The sequence below is a fragment of the Tachyglossus aculeatus genome, chromosome 9, assembly GCF_015852505.1.
Source record: "Tachyglossus aculeatus isolate mTacAcu1 chromosome 9, mTacAcu1.pri, whole genome shotgun sequence".
Lineage (NCBI taxonomy): Eukaryota > Metazoa > Chordata > Mammalia > Monotremata > Tachyglossidae > Tachyglossus > Tachyglossus aculeatus.
This window is the reverse complement of record NC_052074.1, coordinates 53421014-53442750: the sequence shown is the minus strand read 5'-3', so window position 1 is coordinate 53442750 and position 21737 is coordinate 53421014. Positions and strand designations below refer to the sequence as shown.

Sequence of the window (21737 nt, the reverse complement as noted above, 5' to 3'; positions counted from 1 at the left end):
AACCCCTACAGTAAGGGGACGGGAGGGAGAGGAGGAGCCCACAAAAAAGACTGAGAATGAACGGCCAGAGAGATGAGGAGAACCAGGAGAGGACAGAGTCTGTGAAGCCAAGGTTGGATAGCGTGTTGAGGAGAAGGGGGTGGTCCACAGTGTCGAAGGCAGCTGAGAGGTCAAGGAGGATTAGGATAGAGTAGGAGCCTTTGGATTTGGCAAGCAGGAGGTCATTGGTGACCTTTGAGAGGGCAGTTTCCATGGAATGTAGGGGACGGAAGCCAGATTGGAGGGGGTCGAAGAGAGAGCCAGTGACTTTCAAGGTTTTGAACACCTTGCCTGAAATACTTCTCTGAAATTAAACACATGGAAATTTGAGGAAGCCTCATAGCATTTCAAAGAGTTCCTTTTAATATTCCAATTGCAGAACTTCCAGCAATACTAGTTGGAGTAAAGTGCTTGCCGGATTGGGTAAATACTGCTACAGGAACCTCTGACTTCATCTGCATCTGTCTGGGGTTCGGGTTGGACAGGCCTGAAGCTCTGTGATCTATTCCCATATTATTGGAAGATTTGGAAGATGATATTTTCTGTGGCTCTTGGAAGGTTGATTTCTTTGCTATCCTGTTGTCTGTGCATGAAGCAGATGAAAGGGCCGGGCATCAGAGCCCTGGATACTGTTTTGTCGTGTGGTTCATATTCAATGTCTTCCACTCAGACAGCTTTCCTTGGATGGCAGGCATGGTTTCCAGATATTTTCTGTGGCTCTTGGAAGGTTGATTTCTTTGCTATCCTGTTGTCTGTGCATGAAGCAGATGAAAGGGCAGGGCATCAGAGCCCTGGATGCTGTTTTGTCGTGTGGTTCATATTCAATGTCTTCCACTCAGACAGCTTTCCTTGGATGGCAGGCATGGTTTCCCATGCCCCATGATTCCTGGAGATGATGGTGCTGACTGTGTGTAGAGGTTGGAGAAGATGCTGAGTGAGCACAACTTCTTTCTGCCGCTTGTCCACTGTGCGATCTTGAGCAAATCACTTTACTTTTCTGTGCCTGTTACCTCATCTGTAAAATAGGGATTGAGACTGTGAGCCCCACTGGACTGTGTCCAACCTGATTTGCTTGTATCTACCCCAGTGCTTAGTACAGTGCCAGACACATAGTAAGCACTTAACAAATACCATAATTAATTAATTTCCCCATTGCCTGCGCACAGATATTGTCCTCTAGGCTGTGGGCTGTTCAGCCTTTCTTTTAAACCAAAAATAGAATTTATGAATTAGCTCCAGGGTTCAGAGTGGGCAAAGGTGATGCTTTAATGTAGGTCCCTGGGGCTGGAGGGCTGGGAACAGCTGTTTGGAGGACATAAGAGCAGCTTTACAAAGCTTCCTCCATCCACCTGGTGGTTTGTTTTTTCCTAGATACCTAGGTGTTTGCCTTCCTAGTGTTGGCTTGCACAGAACACCTACTGAGGCCTCACAACTCCTCCGGTATGGTAATCAAAGTCATTGCACTTGTTAAGTGCTTACTATGTCCCTAGCACTGTACTAAGCACTAAGGTAGATACCAGATAATCAGGTTGGACAAAGTCCCTGTCCCACACTGGGCTCACAAGCTGATATCAGGAGGGCCAATATGTTCAAATAATGGTATTTGAATGCTTAGCAATTATTAGAGTATATATGTATACATACTGTATATATGTATATATGTTTGTACATATTTATTACTCTATTTTACTTGTACATATCTATTCTATTTATTTTATTTTGTTAGTATGTTTGGTTTTGTTCTCTGTCTCCCCCTTTTAGACTGTGAGCCCACTGTTGGGTAGGGACTGTCTCTAGATGTTGCCAACTTGTCCTTCCCAAGCGCTTGGTACAGTGCTCTGCACACAGTAAGCTCTCAATAAATACGATTGATTGATGGATTAGAGTACAGTAGAGTTGGTAGACACCATCTCTGCATTCTAGGAACTTAAAATATTCCTCTAGAGAGGCTCTCGTGGGCCCTCACCGAAAAACGTGCTCCAAATTCTCACTAAATGATTCTGAGAGGTTCCCTGTCCCGTGCCCCTGGGGACTTGCCCTCAAATGTAATTCCAGCACTTCCCCATGTCCAGGCATTGGTTTTTTGTCAGTGAATCAAGTTTCCATTTGTTATCTCCAATAGCCTAGTTTGATGCCTGACTTTCCCCAGCCAGAAGGGGGTGTCAAGTTCCAGTTGTGTGACTCATTTAACAAGTTTTGTGTTTGGATTTTACTATGCCAACACTGTTTTGTCCCTGATCGAGCAAACCGTTTTATAAAAAGATAGCCTATTTGCCCTAAATCAGGGTGGAAACTGCGTAATTTCCTCTCTTGATTATTCAGTTTTACCTGCACTAGCAATTGAAAATTGCAGAATCGGTAAGAGATGGGATAGGACTGAGAGCCCACTGCTGGGTAGGGACTGTCTCTATATGTTGCCAACTTGTACTTCCCAAGCACTTAGTACAGTGCTCTGCACACAGTAAGCGCTCAATACGATTGATGATGACTGTCTCTATATGTTGCCAACTTGTACTTCCCAAGCGCTTAGTACAGCACACAGTAAGCGCTCAATAAATATGATTGATCCTTGTGTCAGACAGGGGCTGTTCGATTTGCCAATCTTCTGTCTACTTAAAAAAAAATCACACAGTGCAACCTTCAAAAAAACTAGTGTCTGTCTCAGTTAAACCAGGAAATGTCAGCCAATTACAGTAGACTGCTAAAACCCCTTTGTAATAGGCCATTTTCAAGGATCCCTTGTCTGCTGTGTGACCTTAAGCAAGTTACTTAACTTCTCTGTGCTTGTTACCTCATCTGTAAAATAGGGTTTAAGACTGCAGTCCATGTGGGACAGGGACTGTGTCCAACCTGATTAGCTTGCATCTACCCCAACACTTAAAACAATGCTCGACACATAAGCACTTAGCAAATGCTGTCATTATTGTTACTGTGATCATTGATCTGGATCTATTTTTGGTGATGTACAGAGGATGTACTAGGGATTGAGCCATAGGCTAGAATGTGGATTACATTGTGACCCTTTAAGGCCCTAATTTCAGGGCACAGAAATTACCCTTCACCCGCTCCCCAGCCCCCATGAATTGGAAAGAGCAAATGCAGTTGAATTTAGACTGGAATATTAAATTGCTTTTTAATACTCTGAAATAAGAAAAAAACCACTATTCAGATTCATTATTGTCAGCTCTGGCCTAGATTGCAGTGACACATAGCAGCACAAGTGAAATTTTTTTGATGTTTGATAAACAAAATCCTTTGTATTGATCCATGAGAGTGTTATCTCTTAGAATGAGTGCATGTAGCAGGAGAGGGGAGAAAATTTAGTGGGTTTTATTTTGGAAACTAATCGGAGAGCAGGGGCCTTATTTGCTTGCTGCAACCTCCATAACGCTGGGCGATAGAAACTGACAGTCATGATGGTGGCGGTGGAGATGACCGTCTTGATGCAGTGCATTTTCTTCCGTGCAGATCCAGGCTACAATGGCCAGGCCTACTTCTGTCTTCTCTTGCAATTGACTAATATTTCTCAGTTTTGCCAGCAGAGTGAGGGTTGCCCAGCCTTGCTCTTGAGCTCCACCCCTACCTCTATGCCCCCCACCCCACCCCCCAAAAAAACACTAGTTCAAAAAATCTAGGTACTTTGCTTTTTCTCCCATTTTAAGGCCTGGGCAAGTTGATTACGTTATGATATTGCAGGAAGAGCAGCGACACTTTTTATAGTCTGTAACATTAGGAACTGGAGCTATTTTAACAGCATTTGAAGTTCTCTGACTGAAGAACCTTCCAGTGGAGAGACCCAGTAAGAAGCCTGAAAAAATATTTGGCTACTCCGAAACTTAGAGGTCACCGAGACTAGCAGGGCAATTCCGTACTGGGTTATGGAGCTCTAGCCCAATGACAGCAGTTCTGTGTTCTGTTACCCTTAAATAGGGTCTGCACGTGAAAAATACAAACCAGCAGTGTGGGTTGATAATCACCAGGCTGAGTTACTGAGGAGATTATGGAGTCTCCTCCTCTTCTCTTAAGCATGTTTTCACCTGCCGCTACCATCTGGTAGTTAGGTGCTCACTAGAAGTCAGGGAGGATGGAGTAGAGTGGGAATTTGCAACACAAGTGCACGCAATGATGTCCCCATTCCCCTTCTGCCAAAGGCCCCAGTCATGTCAGGGACCCTCGATATGCAAGTCTGGGCCCCTTCTGGTTTGGAGCAGGCATTCTAGAGACCTTCCCTGCTTAGAGAATACGCTCTTAGAGAAGCAGTGTGCCTTAGTGGAAAGAGCACGGGCTTGGGAATCAGAGGATATAGGTTCTAATCCCGGTTCCACTACTTGTCTGCTGTGTGACCTTGGGCAAGCCACTTAATTTCTCTGTGTCTCAGCTACCTCATCTGTAAAATGGGAATTAAGACTGTGAGCCCCATGTGGGACAACCTGATTACCTTGTATCTACCTCAGCATTTAGAACAGTGCTTGGCACATAAGTGCTTGACAAATATTATTAACATCAATATCAAGCAGTGTCTCTCCCACTTCCCTGCCCTCAGCCCTCCTTTTCCCCTCCCTGACCTCTGCTTTTTTTCCCTCTGAAAAACTTGGACAATTTAATTTTTCATTTGACTTTATTTTAATTGCTTGATTTTGATGATTTGTCACAGAACCTCATGACCAGTCAGGAGGGAATCATTTTTATTGGGATGGGGCCCAGAGAACCGTGAACTCTCAAAACAGACATTGAGCGTTCCTCCTGCTCGGCCCTAATATTCCAGTGCCTGCCCCTGCACACCCTAGGCTTTTGCTGCTGAATGCTCAGCTCACTGAGTCACCACATGGTCCAGTCTGCTGCTTCAGTGCCTGGACCCAGACCCGGAGAGTCAGTCTCTTTGCCTTAGGGAAGTGGATCTGAACCCATTCAGGCCAGGTGATCTGTTCCAGCCACCTGCACCCAGCGTGGGCTAAGACCTAACTGGCTTTTCCAAGAATTATCACCTTCTTGAAGACAAGGGAGGCAAAAGGGGCCCAGTGTGATCTGAGAGCCCCTTCCCCAGCTGACTGAAATGCTTGGGAAAGGCCCAGGTGTGATATCTCCCAGAGGCTCTCCAGTCCAGACCCAAGTCCAGGGGCACCTCTGGGATGGACTAAGTTCTCCTACCCCTAACTAGTCCTGAAAACATGAGGTGGCCACCAGCCCCAGGGCTGGTCTATCCTCAGGGGGTAGTGGCTGGCCTGGTGCTGTGTCGAAGAGTATTTTCAGAAGAAGACTGTGTACCTTGTAGGAGAGGTTAGAAGGAAGCACACTGTTAAGCCCTTCCTAACCAAACCCTGTACTTTCTACAACAGCCAGTTGCCCAGAAACCTTTGTCTGATATTTTTATAATAATAATTGTGGTATTAAGCACTTGCCCTGTGCCAAGCAACTGTTCTAAATGCTGGGTGAGGTACAAGATAATCAGATTGGATACAGTCCCTGACCCACTTGGGGATCATAGTCTAAGTAGGAGGGAGAACACCTCCTCATCTCCCTTTGTCTTGGCTCCTGCCACCACGTTCTGCCACTCGAAGCATTTTCAGAGGGATCTGGGAGCAGCGGGACGACGAGGTTCAAGGACTGGGGCATTCATTCAGGATGCACTTCCACAAAAAACAGCATAGGCTGTGTGCCTGGTTGAGCGCATTTGACGTCAGTCCATGTCCTTGTCTAGTATTTGTCAGACCCACTAGTGGCCCCCCTATTAGCAGTACCAGCCTGGGAGGTGGTCCTCAGCAGAATCGAAGCTCCCCTTTATCTCACGCTTCTCTGGTCAGGCTCTTGGATTCTCCCATCACCAGTTAACCGTTCTCTGTCTGACACCCTCTCTGGATAAGCACCTAGGGCAGGGCAGAGCAGAGACACCTTTAGGAAATCTCCAGTGAGCTAAGGCTGGAGGGGGCATGCCTCACCTATGAAACACAGCTTCTAATGTAGGCCCAGGTTGGTTTGGAGCAGACACGTGAGGCTGAAATTCACAAATGTTTTTGATCAACAAGCTTCACAGCCTCAGGCCTTGTTAAATAGAAGCCCAAGTCCACGTGGACACCTGAGTCAGACGGCTGTTGGATCAGCGAGCTGCACTTTCTCTTTCTGCAGCAAAAAGTCTTGCAAAACTGTTGGCATGTGAGACAGAGGGATCCAAAAGGCCTTGGCGTCGAGGCCCACGATGTAGCGGGACTGAGGAAAGAGGCTCGTCAGGGCATGTTCCATACACTGCACCACCAGGGAGAGGTCCATGTTCTGAAAAGGCTTATTGGGCCCTCTTTTGGCCAGGGCTGTGTGGAAAGGAAGGAAAAAAAAAATCTTTAGTCTTTGGTGACAAGGAAGGCATGGAAAATGAAAAGCCTTCCTTTGCCCACCCTGTTAGTTACCAGCCTACCTGTGCTGGTCACTCTTGGTTGGCCTTTAAAAAAAATAATAAACAACCAAAAAACAAAGTAGTATTTGCTAAGTGTTTACCCTATGCCGGGCTCTGCACTAAGCGCTGGGTTAGATATAAGATAATCAGGTTGGACACGGTCCATGTCCCACATAGGGCTTAGAGTCTTCTCCCCCCACAGACTGTAATTTTTTTATGCTCATGGAATGTGTTTATTGTTGTATTCTGTTCATTCATTCATTGAATAGTATTTATTGAGCGCTTACTGTGTGCAGAGCACTGTACTAAGTGCTTGGGAAGTACAGGTAGGCAACATATCCCAAGCAACTAGTAAAGTGCTCTGCAAACAGTAAGCATTAAATAAATACAATTGATTGATTGATCCCCATTTTACAGATGAGGTAACTGAGGTACAGAGAAGATAAGTGACAGAACTTCGGATTTCCAGGCCAGTGCTTTATCCAACAGGCCACACTGCTGTTGGAGGGCTTGCTGTTGGAGGATTTTCAGAAGGCAGAGCACCAGCTATTCCTGGGAAGCTGAAAGACTGGCTGCCTAATAGGCAAGGGGTGTGTTTGTACGTGTCAGTGTATGGGTGCATGCATAGGTGTCATGCTATATGACTAACTGTGTGTAAACCAAAGGAGAAGTTAGGAATGCTTCTGGGCATGTTTAAGAACTTAACCAAGTTCAAGGCAGATGACTTACTAAAAATAGTGAGTCAACAATTGGTATCAGATGGGAGGGGGTGTGACCTTGTGGGACTGAGTTTGGGATTGGAACTCAGGAGACTCGCCCTTCACAACTTGCCCGCTTTGTGACCACGGGCAAGTCAGTTTACCTCTCTGTGCTTCATGTGTCCATGAGGCTAATGGACAGTAAACCCCTTTTGGGACTGTGTTTAATCTGCTTATCTTGTATCTACTCCAGAGTTAGCACAACACTAAACACGTAGTAAGAGCTTAGAAAAATAAAATGATTATTAGAGTTGCCAGCTTGCCATTTGGGGTACAGCTTAGATGGAAAAGGGCTTCCAGAGACCTTGAAAAAGAAGAGGCACTGGGAATAGAGAGAGAGACAGTATGAGCAGGGAAAAAAAGAAACTCAGGCAGGGAAGAGATAACCAGAGAAGAGAACAGAGACAGGCAGTGGAGACTGTGAAAACCCCAGCCCCCAAACTCCCCAGGTTAGCCAGAAGCAGGGGGGTTGGGGATGGGTCACAATCTATGCCTGATGTGGCCTCGGAGCTGGCTAGCAGCTTACAAACTCTTCAATCCAGTCTCAGGTCAGGTAGGGCCCTGGCTCTGACCTGAAATGGCTGCGGTGCCCCTAGACCCTGAAACTGGATCAAGGTAGGAGTCATTCTGTGGGAGCTGTCCCTGGAGCTGGCTGGGCATCATGCCTGGGCGCCAGCTTTCATGGCTCCCATTCAGATGAGGGGCTGTCTTGTGCTCGGTGGGCTGGGGATTGTGTGTGCCCCTGCCTGCCTCTGTGACAGCCCTTGGGTGTGTGGCTTTCGGCGGGAAAGAGCCTGATCCCTTAAAGGACAGTTCAGTTCCTGCTAAAGAAAGCCTACCCCTCACAGCATCAGGAAGCAGGAGAGTGCTTGGCTGCTGCCTGCTAGAAGAAAAAGTGGGGCTGCTATTGACCACACACCCCAGGGCAGTTGGGACTATCATGAAACTTGGGTTTTCTTTCTTCCACCCAGCTAGGAACTTCTGCTGCCATAGTTGTTTAGATCCTTGCCAGAGGCATCACTTTAAGCAGTCTACCTTTCCATCCTGCTCCCTGTGGCCCAGGACCTGTCTTGAAGAAAATTAGAGAAAACGATCCGTGTGCCGGCAAACAAGTCCTAAAGGGTTTTCTCTGTGGGATTCCCAGTCTGCCTGCCACCGAGACCAAGCTTAATCATGGCCAATCCTAGAAGAATGTGCCCTGCGAGGCCCAAACGTGGAAGGGGTAGAGCTCCTTGGACTAGGAGCTAGACTAGTCTGCCCCTCCGTCTTTTGGACCTTGAGGGCCCAGAAGACTCATGGTGGAGCCAGAGGACCAAAGTCAGTGGAGAGTAAATGTGTCTATTCTGCTTCTGTCTTGTCCAACACCTAATTATTTTCCCTTTAAGACTGCATGGAGCATCCTTTACACACATACCAACTGCCCTCAGAGACATGTGCTTTTACAAAATGCAGGGCAGAACAGTAGATGTTTAGGGTCCTATCAATATGGTGAAGGCACTGAAAAACACTTTAGGTCAGAGGCTGTCAATCTCTGCATCTCCTGGAGGAACTGTTCCGGTAGCCAACAGGGACAGATGATGGGAGATCAGGGGTAGGTGAAAGAGGCACATTGGACATTTTCTTTTGACACTTGTTCTGGTCAAAAAGGCAGCTCAGCTCTGCTGTGGGTGTGTGAGTGGGGATAGGGAGTGAGGGGAAGGTAGATGGGGAAAGAGGTACTTCCGGTAAAGTATTTGGAGATCACAGAGACATAATTACTAAAGAAGGTTGAAAATCCCTGCTGTAGACCTCAGCTGCAAAAAAATTTGCCATGGGCATCCAGGCAGAGACTCACACTTTTCTATGTATCCTTCCCCGTACTGTTGTTTGACATCTGGGGACAGTTGATTCCAAATGGCCAGTTTTTTTTCTGTGTCCTTGACTGGATCACTCAGTCCCGTTTTGAACAATCCAGGTTCAATGCATGAAACCTTCACACCAAATGCTTTCATGTCCCGCCTGGGAAAGGAGAATTTCATTCTTATTATTTTCAAACAGTTGGACAAATGCATTCTTCACACAAGAAAACATTGATGAGATCAAACCATTTTTTTTCCTTGGTGATTCTATATACATTTCTGTGATTTCAAAGAAGCCTGACTTCTAAGAAGTAAATCCTAGGTAGAAATAAGCTCAAATCTTCCTCTCTGATAGGTGGACAGTTATCACTTTTTTAGAAATGCCTAGTGGATGGAACACAGGACTGGGAGACCTGGATTCTAAACCCAGTTCTACCACTTGCCTGATGTGTGATCTTGGGCAAGTCACAACTTCTGTATTTCAGTTTTGTCATCTGCAAAATGGAGATTAAATATGTTCTCCCTTCCCATTACACTGTGAGCCCTGCATGCAAATGAGACTGGTTCTGATCTGATTGTATCCTACCCCAGTGCTTAAAACAGCCCTTGGCACATATCATTTAACTGTTAATACTCTCTGCCATGAACAAGAAAAAAATATATACAATTAATAAACTTTAGATGGCCCTTTTCCCTGAAACTTTGTCTAGTATGTTGCTCACCTTCAGCCGATGGCAGTGTCCCCACTTCTCACACCTGCGTGCCGTTCTGGCCACTTGACTCAGCAAAGACCCTCCCCAGCTTGTTTCTTTAGCCCAAAGTCTCTGATGGCCTTAAGGACCTACATGTCCCTTGTTTGGGATTCCCGCCCTCCCCACCCCGAGAACACGTCTCCCTTCCATACAAGTGCACTGGTCCCTGCTTCCCCACATGGGATGTGCCTGCCAGACTCCAAGTGGGTGGCAACTCTGCCATGCACCATGCTTGGCAACCCTCTCTCTGGGATTTTGAGCCAGGCAAAACTAATGTGGCAAAATAAATTAATGTTCCCAACTTAGTTCATCCAAGGAAAGAACTTTGGTTGCTTCATTACACTGTTAGGGTTCCCCCACAAAATAAAGTGGATTTTTTTAATTTAGAGAATGAAATTAATTACTAGGTTACTGTTTCATCTACCACAGAGTTAGTGAGGCCTAGGAGTCTGAACCTAAAAAGTCGTGATTTTTCTTGCCAAATTGCTCCTTAATCTAATCTTAAAGGAATTTTATCACTTCTAATAATCTACAAGTAGAAGTAATATTCTAGGTAGTATGATCCGTTAAGCAGTCGGATTCTATAAGCTGTGATGACCGTGGTGAAATTTATGGAAAAGAGAGGCAGAAAGCACAGAATTCTCTATACAGTCAGTCCTCTTGTTCTTGAAGGAGCTCACTAAGGAGAGGTTGTGTTCTAATTCTCACGCCTTGACTGAGGCCTCAGGCACACAACCATTTCTTCAGATTGCACATCATGTTCTATCCAGACAGTTGCTCCTTGTTGGAAGAACAGTCCTTAATTCCTTTATAGCACTCTATCCAGAACAACTAATGAAAGCTCGTGTTTTGGCAGAACTGTCTGTACTTAGCATTATAACTATAGCCTACTGAATGCTGCACAGGCCTGGTAGTAAGAAGGACCTAGGTTCCAATCCTTACTCCACCACTTGTCTTCTGTGTGACCTTGGGCAAGTCACTTAACTTCTCTGTTCGTTACCTCATCTATAAAATGGGAATTAAGACTGTGATCCCCACGTGAGACAAGGACTTTGTCCAGCATAATTATCTTGTAACTACCCTGATGCTTAGTACAGTGCCTGGAACACAATAAGCACTTAACAAATGCTACTTGAAAAAAAAATGCAGATTTTACAATAAATCTTCCTTCCAGGGTTCCATGTTAGCAGTCTGACAGAGGTAGGAGTAAGAAAAAGAATTCAAAGATAATTTTCTCAATTCTTTTTAAAGTCCTCCTTTAGCTCCCTTAAATTATTGCAGCTTTGGCTAACTGAACAAACAGAGGATAACCATCACTGGGTCCCTCCCAGCATCATTTGTGGCTACTGTTGGAACCAGAATCCTGGGCTTTTTGGAGCATTGACTGAACAGTAACAACACTCCATATGTCCTTAATCTCACAGAAGCCTACTCTGGTCTGTCCTTTGAGACCCAACATCCTTTTTGACAGTACAGAGAAAGAGGCTCAGGCCCTGCTTCAGATGATAAGCAAAAGGAGCATCTGCCTCAGAGAGCCTCATCAAGGGGTGGGGAGGGGAGAGGTGGTGATTGAAAATTTGAAAAGATGGCAACTCTGAAAATTTAATGGCCAGGACTGAAGAAGGTTTTGGCCAGCCCCAGTCTGGACACCTCCAGCACACAAACACAGGAGTTGTTTCGAGTTTAACATAGTAACAGGTCAAATTTATAATTGTGGAAAAGCAAAAGTTGTGATTTACTCGAGGACTTGTGAAAATTTTTTTTAAAAAAGTAATTTCTAGAGCTGTGTCATCACCAGGTTGTGATGACATTTATCTTACCAAACAGTTGCTGGGCTCTGTTTCAACAAGATGGAGCCCTGAGCACCTAGATCTACTTTGCCTCTTTAGCCTATTTCTCCATGATAAAGGGCAAGATTTGTTTAAGGAAAATAGGTCCCCAAGGAAACACCTCTGAGTTTCCTCCCTTGTTCCTTTACCTTAGACTATCGGTGAATCCTTCTACCGCATACTTGGAAGGGGCATAGCCTCCTCCAGCGAAAGCTAGCCGGCCTCCAACGCTGGAGATGTTGACGACCCTCCCTCGGGCCTTCTTGACCAAGGGAAGCATGTTCAAAGTCACGTCGATGAGGCCAAAGAGGTTCACTTCGACTGGTTCTCTGAAGTGTTCCAGTGTCAGCCAGTCGGTTGGGGCAAGAACTCCAAGAATGCCAGCATTGTTGATCAGACCCCACAGGCCTGCGGAGGAGGAGAGGAATCAGAGCTCGTCCCACATCAATTATTTTATTATTTTATTTTATAGTATTTGTTAAGCGCTTGCTTAGTGCCAGGCACTAATAAGTGCTAATCTAATTAGATTGGGCACACGGGGCTCAAGTCTTAACCCCCATTGTACAGATGATGTAAAGGAAATAAAGTGACTTGCCCAAGGTCACACAGCAGACAGGCGGCGGAGCGAGGAGTAGAACTCAGGTTCTCTGATTACCAAGTATGCTCTTTCTACTAGGCCATACGGCGTCTCACGTTCTCAACATCCACCAACTCTGTTGCACTCTCCCAAGTGCTTAATATAGTGCTCTCCCCAGAGTAAGCTCTCAATAAATACCACTGACTGATCAAAAACCCTTTCTGAGGGCCTGCAGGTGCGTGCAACTTTGAACTGGGCCCTGGAGGAATATCAAAGAGAAAGTGGAACTGAATCCAGTGCCTGCTCCTAGAGAACTCACAAGCTAAGAGCAATAAACAACATACCATTAAACAGTTCAGCTATGGAGGATGGCCAAATAGGTCTGGAGGAGAATGAGTGTAGGCCTGAGTTGCTGGTGATGATACCTGAAAATGAGCTGACTGCTTCCCCATCTTGCTGGGAGCCGGGGAGATTTCATTACTCAGTGGCCGTATTGGGATGGGGCTGAGCTATCTTTATGAAGAATGTTTTCCTCACTTATACTTCAGTATGCACAGACCCCATCTGCAGACAGCATCATAGTAGTGGGAACTGCATTGTGCAGGCAGGACAGAGTCTAGTTGAGCCAGTTCTGCCAATGGCTTCACATTACAGTCTTTTGTTTCCTAGGTGGGTTTTAGGAGCACATCATTTCTAGTCCCTGTGAGGAGCCTTGTGCCTAGCCCTAGCCCATTCAGTCAGCAGCATTTACTGAGCACCTACTATGTGCAGAGCTCTGTACTAAGCCCTTGAGATCTCCCCTGTAAAACAGAGTTAGACGATGAGATCCCTGACCTTGGGGAGTGCAAAATGTAGTGGAAAACCAACTCCTGTTGTATTATACTCCTCCCAAGTGCTTAGTATAGTGTTTTACACAAAGGAAATGCTCAATAAATACCATTGATAGATTGACTGAGACAGTTAATTACTGAGCATATGGCTGTGTTCCAGTATCCTAGGCATGTTGCAGATTTACATTTCATCCCATGCTAGTTGTCTGAGGGAATTTCATTGGGCAGTAGGCCCACCTCAAGGCCTGACCTTGAAGGCCTGAGAGCAGCACTTCCACCTGATATCCCTTTTCTGCCTGCCGTCCCCAACCCCACTGTCACTGAAGGAATCTGAAATCAGGCTCCAAAGGGTGAGAAAGGTGACGTGAGCTCCCAGAACCTCACGGGCAGCAGTGATCAGCACTATGTATATATCTGTAATTTATTTATTTATATTAGTGTCTGTCGTCCCCCTGACTAGACTGTAAGCTTGTTGTGGGCAGGAAATGTGTCTATTGTTTGCATTCTCCCCAGCCCTTAGTACAGTGCTCTGCACACAGTAAGTGCTCAATAAATACAGTTGAATGAATGAATGGGGGTCTCCTGAGCCAGTTAGGAGGCTAACCCCACACAGACCCACCCCCAAAATGAAAAAAAATGTCCAATCCATACCGAAGCTTCCCAACTGTTCCTTGCTGAATTGCAACAAAAAGTAACAAATCCCCAAGCTGGCTAAAGAGACTCCTTAAGTCGCAGGTGGAATCTCTGAATATTTTGCAATCTCTCATTAAAGTTTTCCCTATGCAGGTATTTCCATCGGTTGCAACATGTTCTTTAGGGAGGAAAGAATGTGAAATACAACGCTGTATTTGGTGCTATCTAAGTCACGGTCTATCAAATTGCCCTAAACAGCAAAGCTTGCACCTTCTGGGTACTGTGGGATTTAAAAAAAAACAAACACAAGAGCCTGCAGTATCTCTTAAAACAACATTGCCTGCAGTGATATTAAAAGCCTCCATGAGAGACTTAAAATTGACTTAAGTATTCAGAGCCATAAATTAATGAATAATAATCTCCCTCTCTCCTTGATACTACTAGAGCTGAATTATTTTTTGTTGGGTGGGATTTGGGAGGATTAGTACTCTATTATTCTTCTAGACCACTGTGATTATAGGGGACTTCGAGTTATATTACAATACGATAGTTTTGGACCTGTGTTCAGTTTGAAGAATGGACAAGCAACTTATATTGGGCAAGTTTCTTTTATTTTTCTTTCCTTTCAACTTCCTATTCACTTCAGAGTGTGGTTTCTGGGGTTAGCTATTTTAGGACAGATGACTTTCTACTATCGTGTTTGTTACTTCATCTTTACAGCCTCCTCCTCTCATGTCTCCTGTCTTTGTCACCTCTGTAAGCTTGTCCCCTTTGTGTGTGTTCCCTTAAATTGTATAATGAGCTCCTGAGGACTGACTGAAAATGAGAAGTCCCATTAATCTAGTTCTGAAACCAGTCTGGTAATAAAAAGATTGCTTTGGTTCATTTACATCCCCGGGTGACTCTCTCTAGACTTGTTCATTCTCCTCTTCCGAAACCAATGTACCTTTCCATTCCTACATTTTGGTCTATGATTCTGAGCCGCCTAAATGGCATCAACACCCGAAAGTGCCAGCGTTTGTCCTTAAATGGCACTGGGGAGGGACCGCTCTGGGCCTGCAGGCAGTCTTGGAGCCAAACCTAGAGAGGCATGCCGGGAGAATCCCAGATGAACACGCAGGAGGTGCCAGCTCCCTACGACAGCTCATTGGAACTGCATGGGGTACAGTTCCTGGTTACAGGTTTGGCAGTCCAGTTACACGTGGGTGTCGATCAGATTGCGTTTGCCCAGTCTGGGAAATAGGCGGGCCTGGAGTAAAGATGGGTGGAACCAGGCTCATCTCTCCTTGCCTTATTTGCTAAAGACTGGCAGCATGGCTTCTAGATAGGACCCCACCTGCGTATGTGTGCGTGGGCTGTGAAGATTGGGGCTACTGGTCTAATTATGACCTAGGCCTTGTGTCAGTCTCACCCTCTCAACCTCCTACTCCTCTAATGTTCTTTGGTACCTCCCCAGGACTTCCTCTTAATAATAATAATGATGGTATTTGTTAAGTGCTTACTAAGTGCCAAGCACTGTTCTAAGTGCTGGATGAACACAAGATGATCAGGTTGTCCAACATGGGGCTCACAGACTTAATACCCATTTTACAGATGAGGTAACTGAGGCACAGAGAAGTTAAGTGACTTGCCCAAATTCACACAGCTGAAAAGTGGTGGAGCCGGGATTAGAACCCAAGACCTCTGACTCCCAAGCCCGGGCTCTTTCCACTAAGCCATATTACGTCTCTTCCCAGGAGCTCTTCCTCTCTTGTGGTTCATTTTTACCCACTGGCTATTAAGGCCATGAATAGGCAGGCTATTGTTATCTGCTTGGGAGATCGTGGGGTCTAGTGGAAGAAGCACAGAAGGGGGGAGTAAGGGGACATGGGTTCTAGTTATGCCTCCGCCACTTGCCTGCTGTTAAGCGCAAGTCATTTAACTTGTCTGGTCTCAGTTTCCCCATTTGTAAAATTGAGGATTCTCCCTACCACTTGGACTTGGAGCCCCTTGAAGCTATGTCCCACCTGACTATCTTTTATCAACCCCAGCGTTGCGCTTGGCCCATAGAAAGCCCTTAACCGAATAGTAAAATGATTATTTTAATTATCATTTTTCACACGAGCTTGGGCATTTCAGGGAATTTGGGGGAAACAAATTCAAAGCTGCAGCTATAGGAACAGCTTTTCTGCCTCTGTTGATAGAGATATTGATGTGCCCCAGCAGGGACCTTGCGTACAACCAACCCATAAGCTAGAAAATGGTTAGTGAAGGGAGAGGATTTTTTTTAACTATTTGGCCTAGCCCCTTGTCACCAAATAGCTATCCAGAGCCCTAAGGTTTGGTTTACGATGCTAGAATTTGACCTTTTGGAACTACCTTTTTCTGTAGGACAAAAAACAGAGACATTCATGTTCTGTCGCTGTTGTGAGTTTGAGAAGTTTCCAGAGAGAAGTCTTATTTTGGGCAGCAATTGAAAATCCAGAGGCTATCTTATTTCACTCACCTTTCTCCCCAACTTCAGCTCTAACCCACTGGGCTGTCTTCTTGACACTGTCCGAGTCTGTGACATCCAGGAGTACTGTCTGAAGCCTCTCTGATGTTTCTTCTTTTAGCACTGCTGATCCTGTTTCAGTCAGGCAGGCAGCAAGAACACGAAATCCTTTTTTATCAAATGTTTTAGCTGCCAGATTTCCAAATCCCGTATCACACCCAGTGATGAAAACGTATTTATCGGTGACGCCTTCAACCTTTAGACGTCCTTTGCAACTCCACACCAGGGAGCATATGATGAGGAAGAAGACTAATGCCCAGATGAACATTTTCACAGTCACAACCAGGATGCTTTCCCCCTGCAATGAAGGAAGACAGGTCATAAACATTTGTTGAATCAACAATGGAGGTTATTGCCCTGTAAGCAAAAGTACAAGAAATTCCCTTGGAGAGCTTCCTGAATTTGAGGTCCGTGAGCAGGAGGAAAAACAACCTACTGGAAAAAAAAGTATTTAAATCTCTTCCCACCTTCAAAGTCCGCCTGAGATGTGATTTACATCTCCTCCAAGAGACCTTCCCAGCCTAAGCCCTTTATTTCCACTATCCACACTCCCCTCTGCATCGGCTTTGAACTTGGTTGTGTACTCCGTAAGCACTTGATACTCACCCCAGCCCCCAATACTTAGGAAATATTCTTATACTCTACTATTTCCTCTACATGTAATGTTTTAGTGTCTGCGCCCCCCCCCCCACCCCCCCGTAGATTGTAAGCTTCTTGTGGGCAGGGTTCACATCTACCAACTCGGTTTTATTGTACTATCCAAAATGCTTAGTAGCACTCAAAAAATACCACTCATTGATTAAATCAAAATCATCAGCACCTCATAAGTAGATGGCTATGAATGTTCAATCCTGGTTAAAAGGACTCAAGTGAAAGTATAAGAAGAAATGGAAAAACCTCAAAATAAAGCAGCGTGGCTCAGTGGAAAGAGCCCAGGCTTTGGAGTCGGGGGGTCATGGGTTCGAATCCCGCTCCGCCAGTTGTCAGCTGTGTGACTTTGGGCAAGTCACTTAACTTCTCTGTGCCTCAGTTACCTCATCTATAAAATGGGGCTAAAGACTGTGAGCCCCCCGTGGGACAACCTGTTCTCCTTGTAACCTCCCCAGTGCTTAGAACAGTGCTTTGCACACAGTAAGCACTTAATAAATGTCATTATTATTATTATTACTATTAAATGGAAGTTGGTAGGGCTAGAAATGGGGTGGGTATTTTCAAACAACCATACAGTGATGTGATGCAGCTGTTAGTGAAGATAGAGGTTATTTAGGAAGAAGTGAAAACAGCAGTGGCCAAACAAGCACGAGGCAATGAGCCATCTAGAACACTTTTAGCAGTCGGAGCCCTGGATGACTCTATTTCAGTTTATGCAACAATTTCAGGGTGCTAGTACAATGTTCCCATGCTGTGGAATGTCAGACTCTGAAATTAGCTGGCACTTAACTGCAAAAATATTTTTTAGGGGTCCTGGTGTCAGTTCACTCAGGTTGACCCATTACCCTGTTCCTCAGAAATGTGGTAGAAGGAGTATTGTTAATGATTTGAGTTGGAGACAAAAGAATGGCAGAAATGGGGAATGTCCTTGACTCCGTACCTCTGTCTGACTAGAATGAAATGTGGATGGGCCATGATAGAATGAACTACGTGCGGCCGACACCCTACAAGTTGAGTGCCACAGCCGGAGCCTTTCTGAGTGAGGGGTTGTCCAAGAATGCACTTTCCATGTTCTAGGAGAACTGAGTAGGTATAAATTAAGCAGGAGCACTTGGACTGCAGAGACCCTAGCTCTGTGATACACAGCTTTTGGATAGGTTACTAAATGTCCTCCAATGCCACCAATCAGTCAGTGGTGCAGCGTACTGTACTTGGCAGAGTACAATATAACAGAGTTGGTAGACCGGTTCCCTGCCCACAACACATGTCACCTGAACAGGTGGCTCAGGCCACTCACAGCTGCCACCAGGACTGCTGGATCTTGGGAATTTACTCATGTGGACTGGAGGTTCTCCAGAAGGCCTAAAAGCAGGTCTGATATGTAGTCTCAGCGCAAGGGCTAGTTCTCACCCTGGGGTTTCATTCCTTGTCCACCATTAGAAGTCAGGCTGGTCCCAGTCATAGGAGCAAAAGGATCGAGCTGGATATGAACCCATAGTGCTCCAGCCGACTTGACAGGTACATTCCGTACTGCCAGACTGATGACACACAAGAACCCATGGAATTGCACCCAAATACATAGGTATCCAAGAAGACCAACCAAAACCTATTTATATAATTGCGATAATGCCCTTCTATATATGGGTGTTAGCATCGTTACTGCCTATTATACAACCTACCCATAACTTGAAGAGAATTTGACCTAATCTCAAAAATAACATAAAGGAGAAAAATCAGTTAGTGCAGTTTGTGTGCTTACTCCATGCAGAGCAGTGTACTAACCCTTCAGAAGGGTACAATAGAGAAACTAGACATGATTTATGTCCACAGTCTAGTAGAAGGGTTTACTTGTGTGTGATTGTGGCTGGTCAGGGAGCTGGGTCAAAGATTTTCATTGCAGTGGATCAACTTTACATTCCATGGGAAACACTCCATTTTATTTATTTATGTATTAGGAGTGAAATAATGAGAAATTGGAGGCAAAACTTCAGGTCTCTGAAGTGACTGGGTATGGCTCTGTCCAAAAACCTCTCCACTCTAGAGATGGTTCCTAAGCTACAGATCTCTGTTCATGCAGCAAAATTTCCTTTTCCCCAGTGCTGCTTAATGTATAATTGCTGAAGAGTCAGTCTCTTGTGAAATCACATATTCAGGCAATTCTGAAAACATGTTCTAATGATTATAAATTATCTAGAGAGAAGGGGCCCCTGCATCTTTACTTCCCCTAAAGTGGATAACTGCTCCAGGTTTGAGGAGCCTGATGACCACAACAAATGCTAATCTCTCCCCTCCCTCCAAATAATGCTCCCCAGAAGGGAAAGAGTTTAACCTGTCCACTAGACCCACATTACACTAAGCTTTGAAACCATGTCTGCCACAGGCCAACCTAAGCCTTTTGGATTCCAGAACTCCTTTAGAGACAAAGATACTGTCACTGCATTAGGAGGCCTTGGTCAGGAGACAAATTGAAACCCTGATCTGGAGACAGATGAAACTGTTGTCAGTTGGTTCACAGGTAGTACTCTGAGGTAAATGAATAACAGCAGCAACGACCTGATGTTCCCAGGTCATCCAACTTCCAGCCTTTGGCTTGGGATGCTCACCACTGACTGAGGATTCGTAGACCCATGGCTTGTTTGAAGGTGGTGTGGATTTGCTTTTCTAATTTTAATCGTATGGCAAACTACTACATGGGCCATTGGTGTATGTGGGTCGACGGCTGCATCTGCGTAAGGTGATTTGTTAGAACTTTAAGACTTCAGAAACACTTGCTAAGGAATAGATTTGTTCCCCACTCTCATCACTGTGAGTTATCCACCAACCTGTCCTGTTCAAACCTACCAAACTAAGGCCATTTAGGGAACTTCTTTCATTCTGTTTCCCATAGTTAGTAGGTCTAACTTAATCAGTGGTTAGTTTTCTATTCCTCTTTTTATGTACCTTATTTGAAAGGTCATTTCCTACACTTACTCATAACCTAACTTCTGGAAGTTTCTAGATATGTAGTACAATATGCTTTTGAAAAAAAAACAATTTTGACATTTTTTCTTTTACCTGCCTTGCCTGTAAGGTTGATGTCAATGTTATTCTGTATCTGCAACTGCTGTCCAGGCTCACTCCTGCTTATTTTAAACTTTTTCTTTCTGCATTCTTTCTTGTCTGTTCCACCCCCCACCCCGCAGAAAAAAAAAAATCAATCCTTAAACTTTCACTTCCTATCACCCACATGTTTTAGTTATTTGTAACGTGAAAAAAAGACAGTTATCAAACTCTAATTTGCCTTTTTTGTGAAGTTTTCAGTATTTCCTTTTACAAACAATTCTGACAACTCTTGTCTTTTGATTTTCACATAATTGAATTTAAAACTTTAAAAAGATGCTCAATTGCCTTCTAGAAAATGTTTGGAAACTTTTTTTTAATATTCACAGCTTTGCATATTCCCTGAGTCCCTGTATCATTAAAAAAAACCTGTTCTTTGTATTCTTCTTACCGTTTCCACTGAGAAGAAATATTCTTAACTACTGTTTGGAAGAATTATGCTGACATTGGTGATGATCTATCCTTGAGTGCAAAGTTGGCCCCAAAACTCTACTGCTTTGCTAACTCCACCCCTCCTACTTTGCAAGTGTGGAAAGATATGCTTCCTGGTGCACATCTGCAACTCATATTTACAGAATCGGCACCTCTTTCCAACTTCAAGCAGGGGTTCATGTTCTTCCTGACTTTGTCAATCTAAAAGAATTACAAATTCCAGCTAGGCCAGGTCAAGTGAAGTTGTTCTCCCAAGTGCCCTTTTATAGCGTTTTTTTCTGCTCACCCTGAGTGTGGCGATCCCATTTCAGCCTTCCAGGATTCGTTCTCTCCACACAAGTAAATGAGAGATCGAGCCCAGGGATCATTTATGATATGTAGTATTCTGGCAATTGGGAAAACATGTGTGTTCTATAATAGACTTCCAGAGAAGGGGGTGGATCTTACAGTCTTTATCACAATGCATATGGGCTTCCAGATTTCATCTTTGCCCCGGAGAAAAGCTCAAATACTTTTGCCCCTCTTAAATGTTTACTTTGTGGAAATAAAGGGCTCTATTTTGTGGGGATATTTTCTCATGAAAAATCTCTACAACTACAGAATTAAACACGCATAAAAACAGCAGCCTTAACTAATATTTCACTACCTTAAGAACAGCGTGACATAGTGGCAAGAGCACGGGCTTGGGATTCAGAGGTCATGGGTTCTAATCCCGGCTCTGCCACTTATCAGCTGTGTGACTGGGCTAGTCACTTAACTTCCCTGTGCCTGTTACCTCATCTGTTAAATGGGGATGAAGACAGCCCCACGTGGGACAACCTGATTACCTTGTGTCTACCCCAGCGCTTAGAACAGTGCTTGGCACATAGTAAGTGCTTAACAAATGCTATTATTATTATTATTATCATCATCATCTAGTACAGTGGCTCCTACAGATGGCAACAGGAAGCAGAAGCAGTGGACTTAGTAGAAAGATCAAAGGCCCGAGAGTCAGAGAACCTGAGTTCTAATCCTGTCTCTGTCCCTTGTTTGCTGTGTGACCTTTGGCAAGTCAATTCACTTCTCAGTGCTGCTATTGCCTCATCTGTAAAATGGGGATTAAAACAGTGAGCTCATATGGGACAGGGACTGTGTCCAACCCAATGTCATAGTGGTTAGAGCACAGGCCTGAGAGTCAGAGGATCACGGGTTCTAAACCTGGCACCACCACTTGTCTGTTGTGTGACCTTGGACAAGTCACTTAACTTATCTTTGTCTCAGTTACCTCATCTATAAAATGGGGATTGAGAGCCCCATGTGGTTCAGGGACTGCATCCAACCAGACTTGCTTGTTTCCACCCCAGTCCTTAGTACAGTGCCTGGCACGTAGTAAGCACTTCAC

The 21737-nt window shown here is 44.9% G+C and overlaps 1 protein-coding gene across 1 annotated transcript; it reads right to left on the bottom strand.

Annotated features, from left to right (window-relative positions):
* Positions 1 to 6117: 6117 nt before the first annotated feature.
* DHRS9 (dehydrogenase/reductase 9) lies at positions 6118 to 16442 on the bottom strand. Its single transcript, XM_038751759.1, has 4 exons — positions 16127 to 16442; positions 11751 to 12009; positions 9017 to 9180; positions 6118 to 6341 (listed from the first exon to the last, which is right to left on the bottom strand). Exons 1-4 carry the CDS (start codon positions 16440 to 16442, stop codon positions 6118 to 6120), a joined length of 963 nt encoding a protein of 320 aa, XP_038607687.1.
* Positions 16443 to 21737: the final 5295 nt, after the last annotated feature.

Coding starts and splice junctions, on each gene's coding strand:
- DHRS9 (XM_038751759.1), bottom strand. CDS start 16,442: ATGTTCATCTGGGCATTAGTCTTCTTCCTCATCATATGCTCCCTGGTG. Junction 12,010..16,126: donor AGCTGAAGTTGGGGAGAAAG/GTGAGTGAAATA, acceptor CCTCCTCCGCAG/GCCTGTGGGGTCTGATCAAC. Junction 6,342..9,016: donor GGAAGGATACATAGAAAAGT/GTGAGTCTCTGC, acceptor CTTTCCACACAG/CCCTGGCCAAAAGAGGGCCC.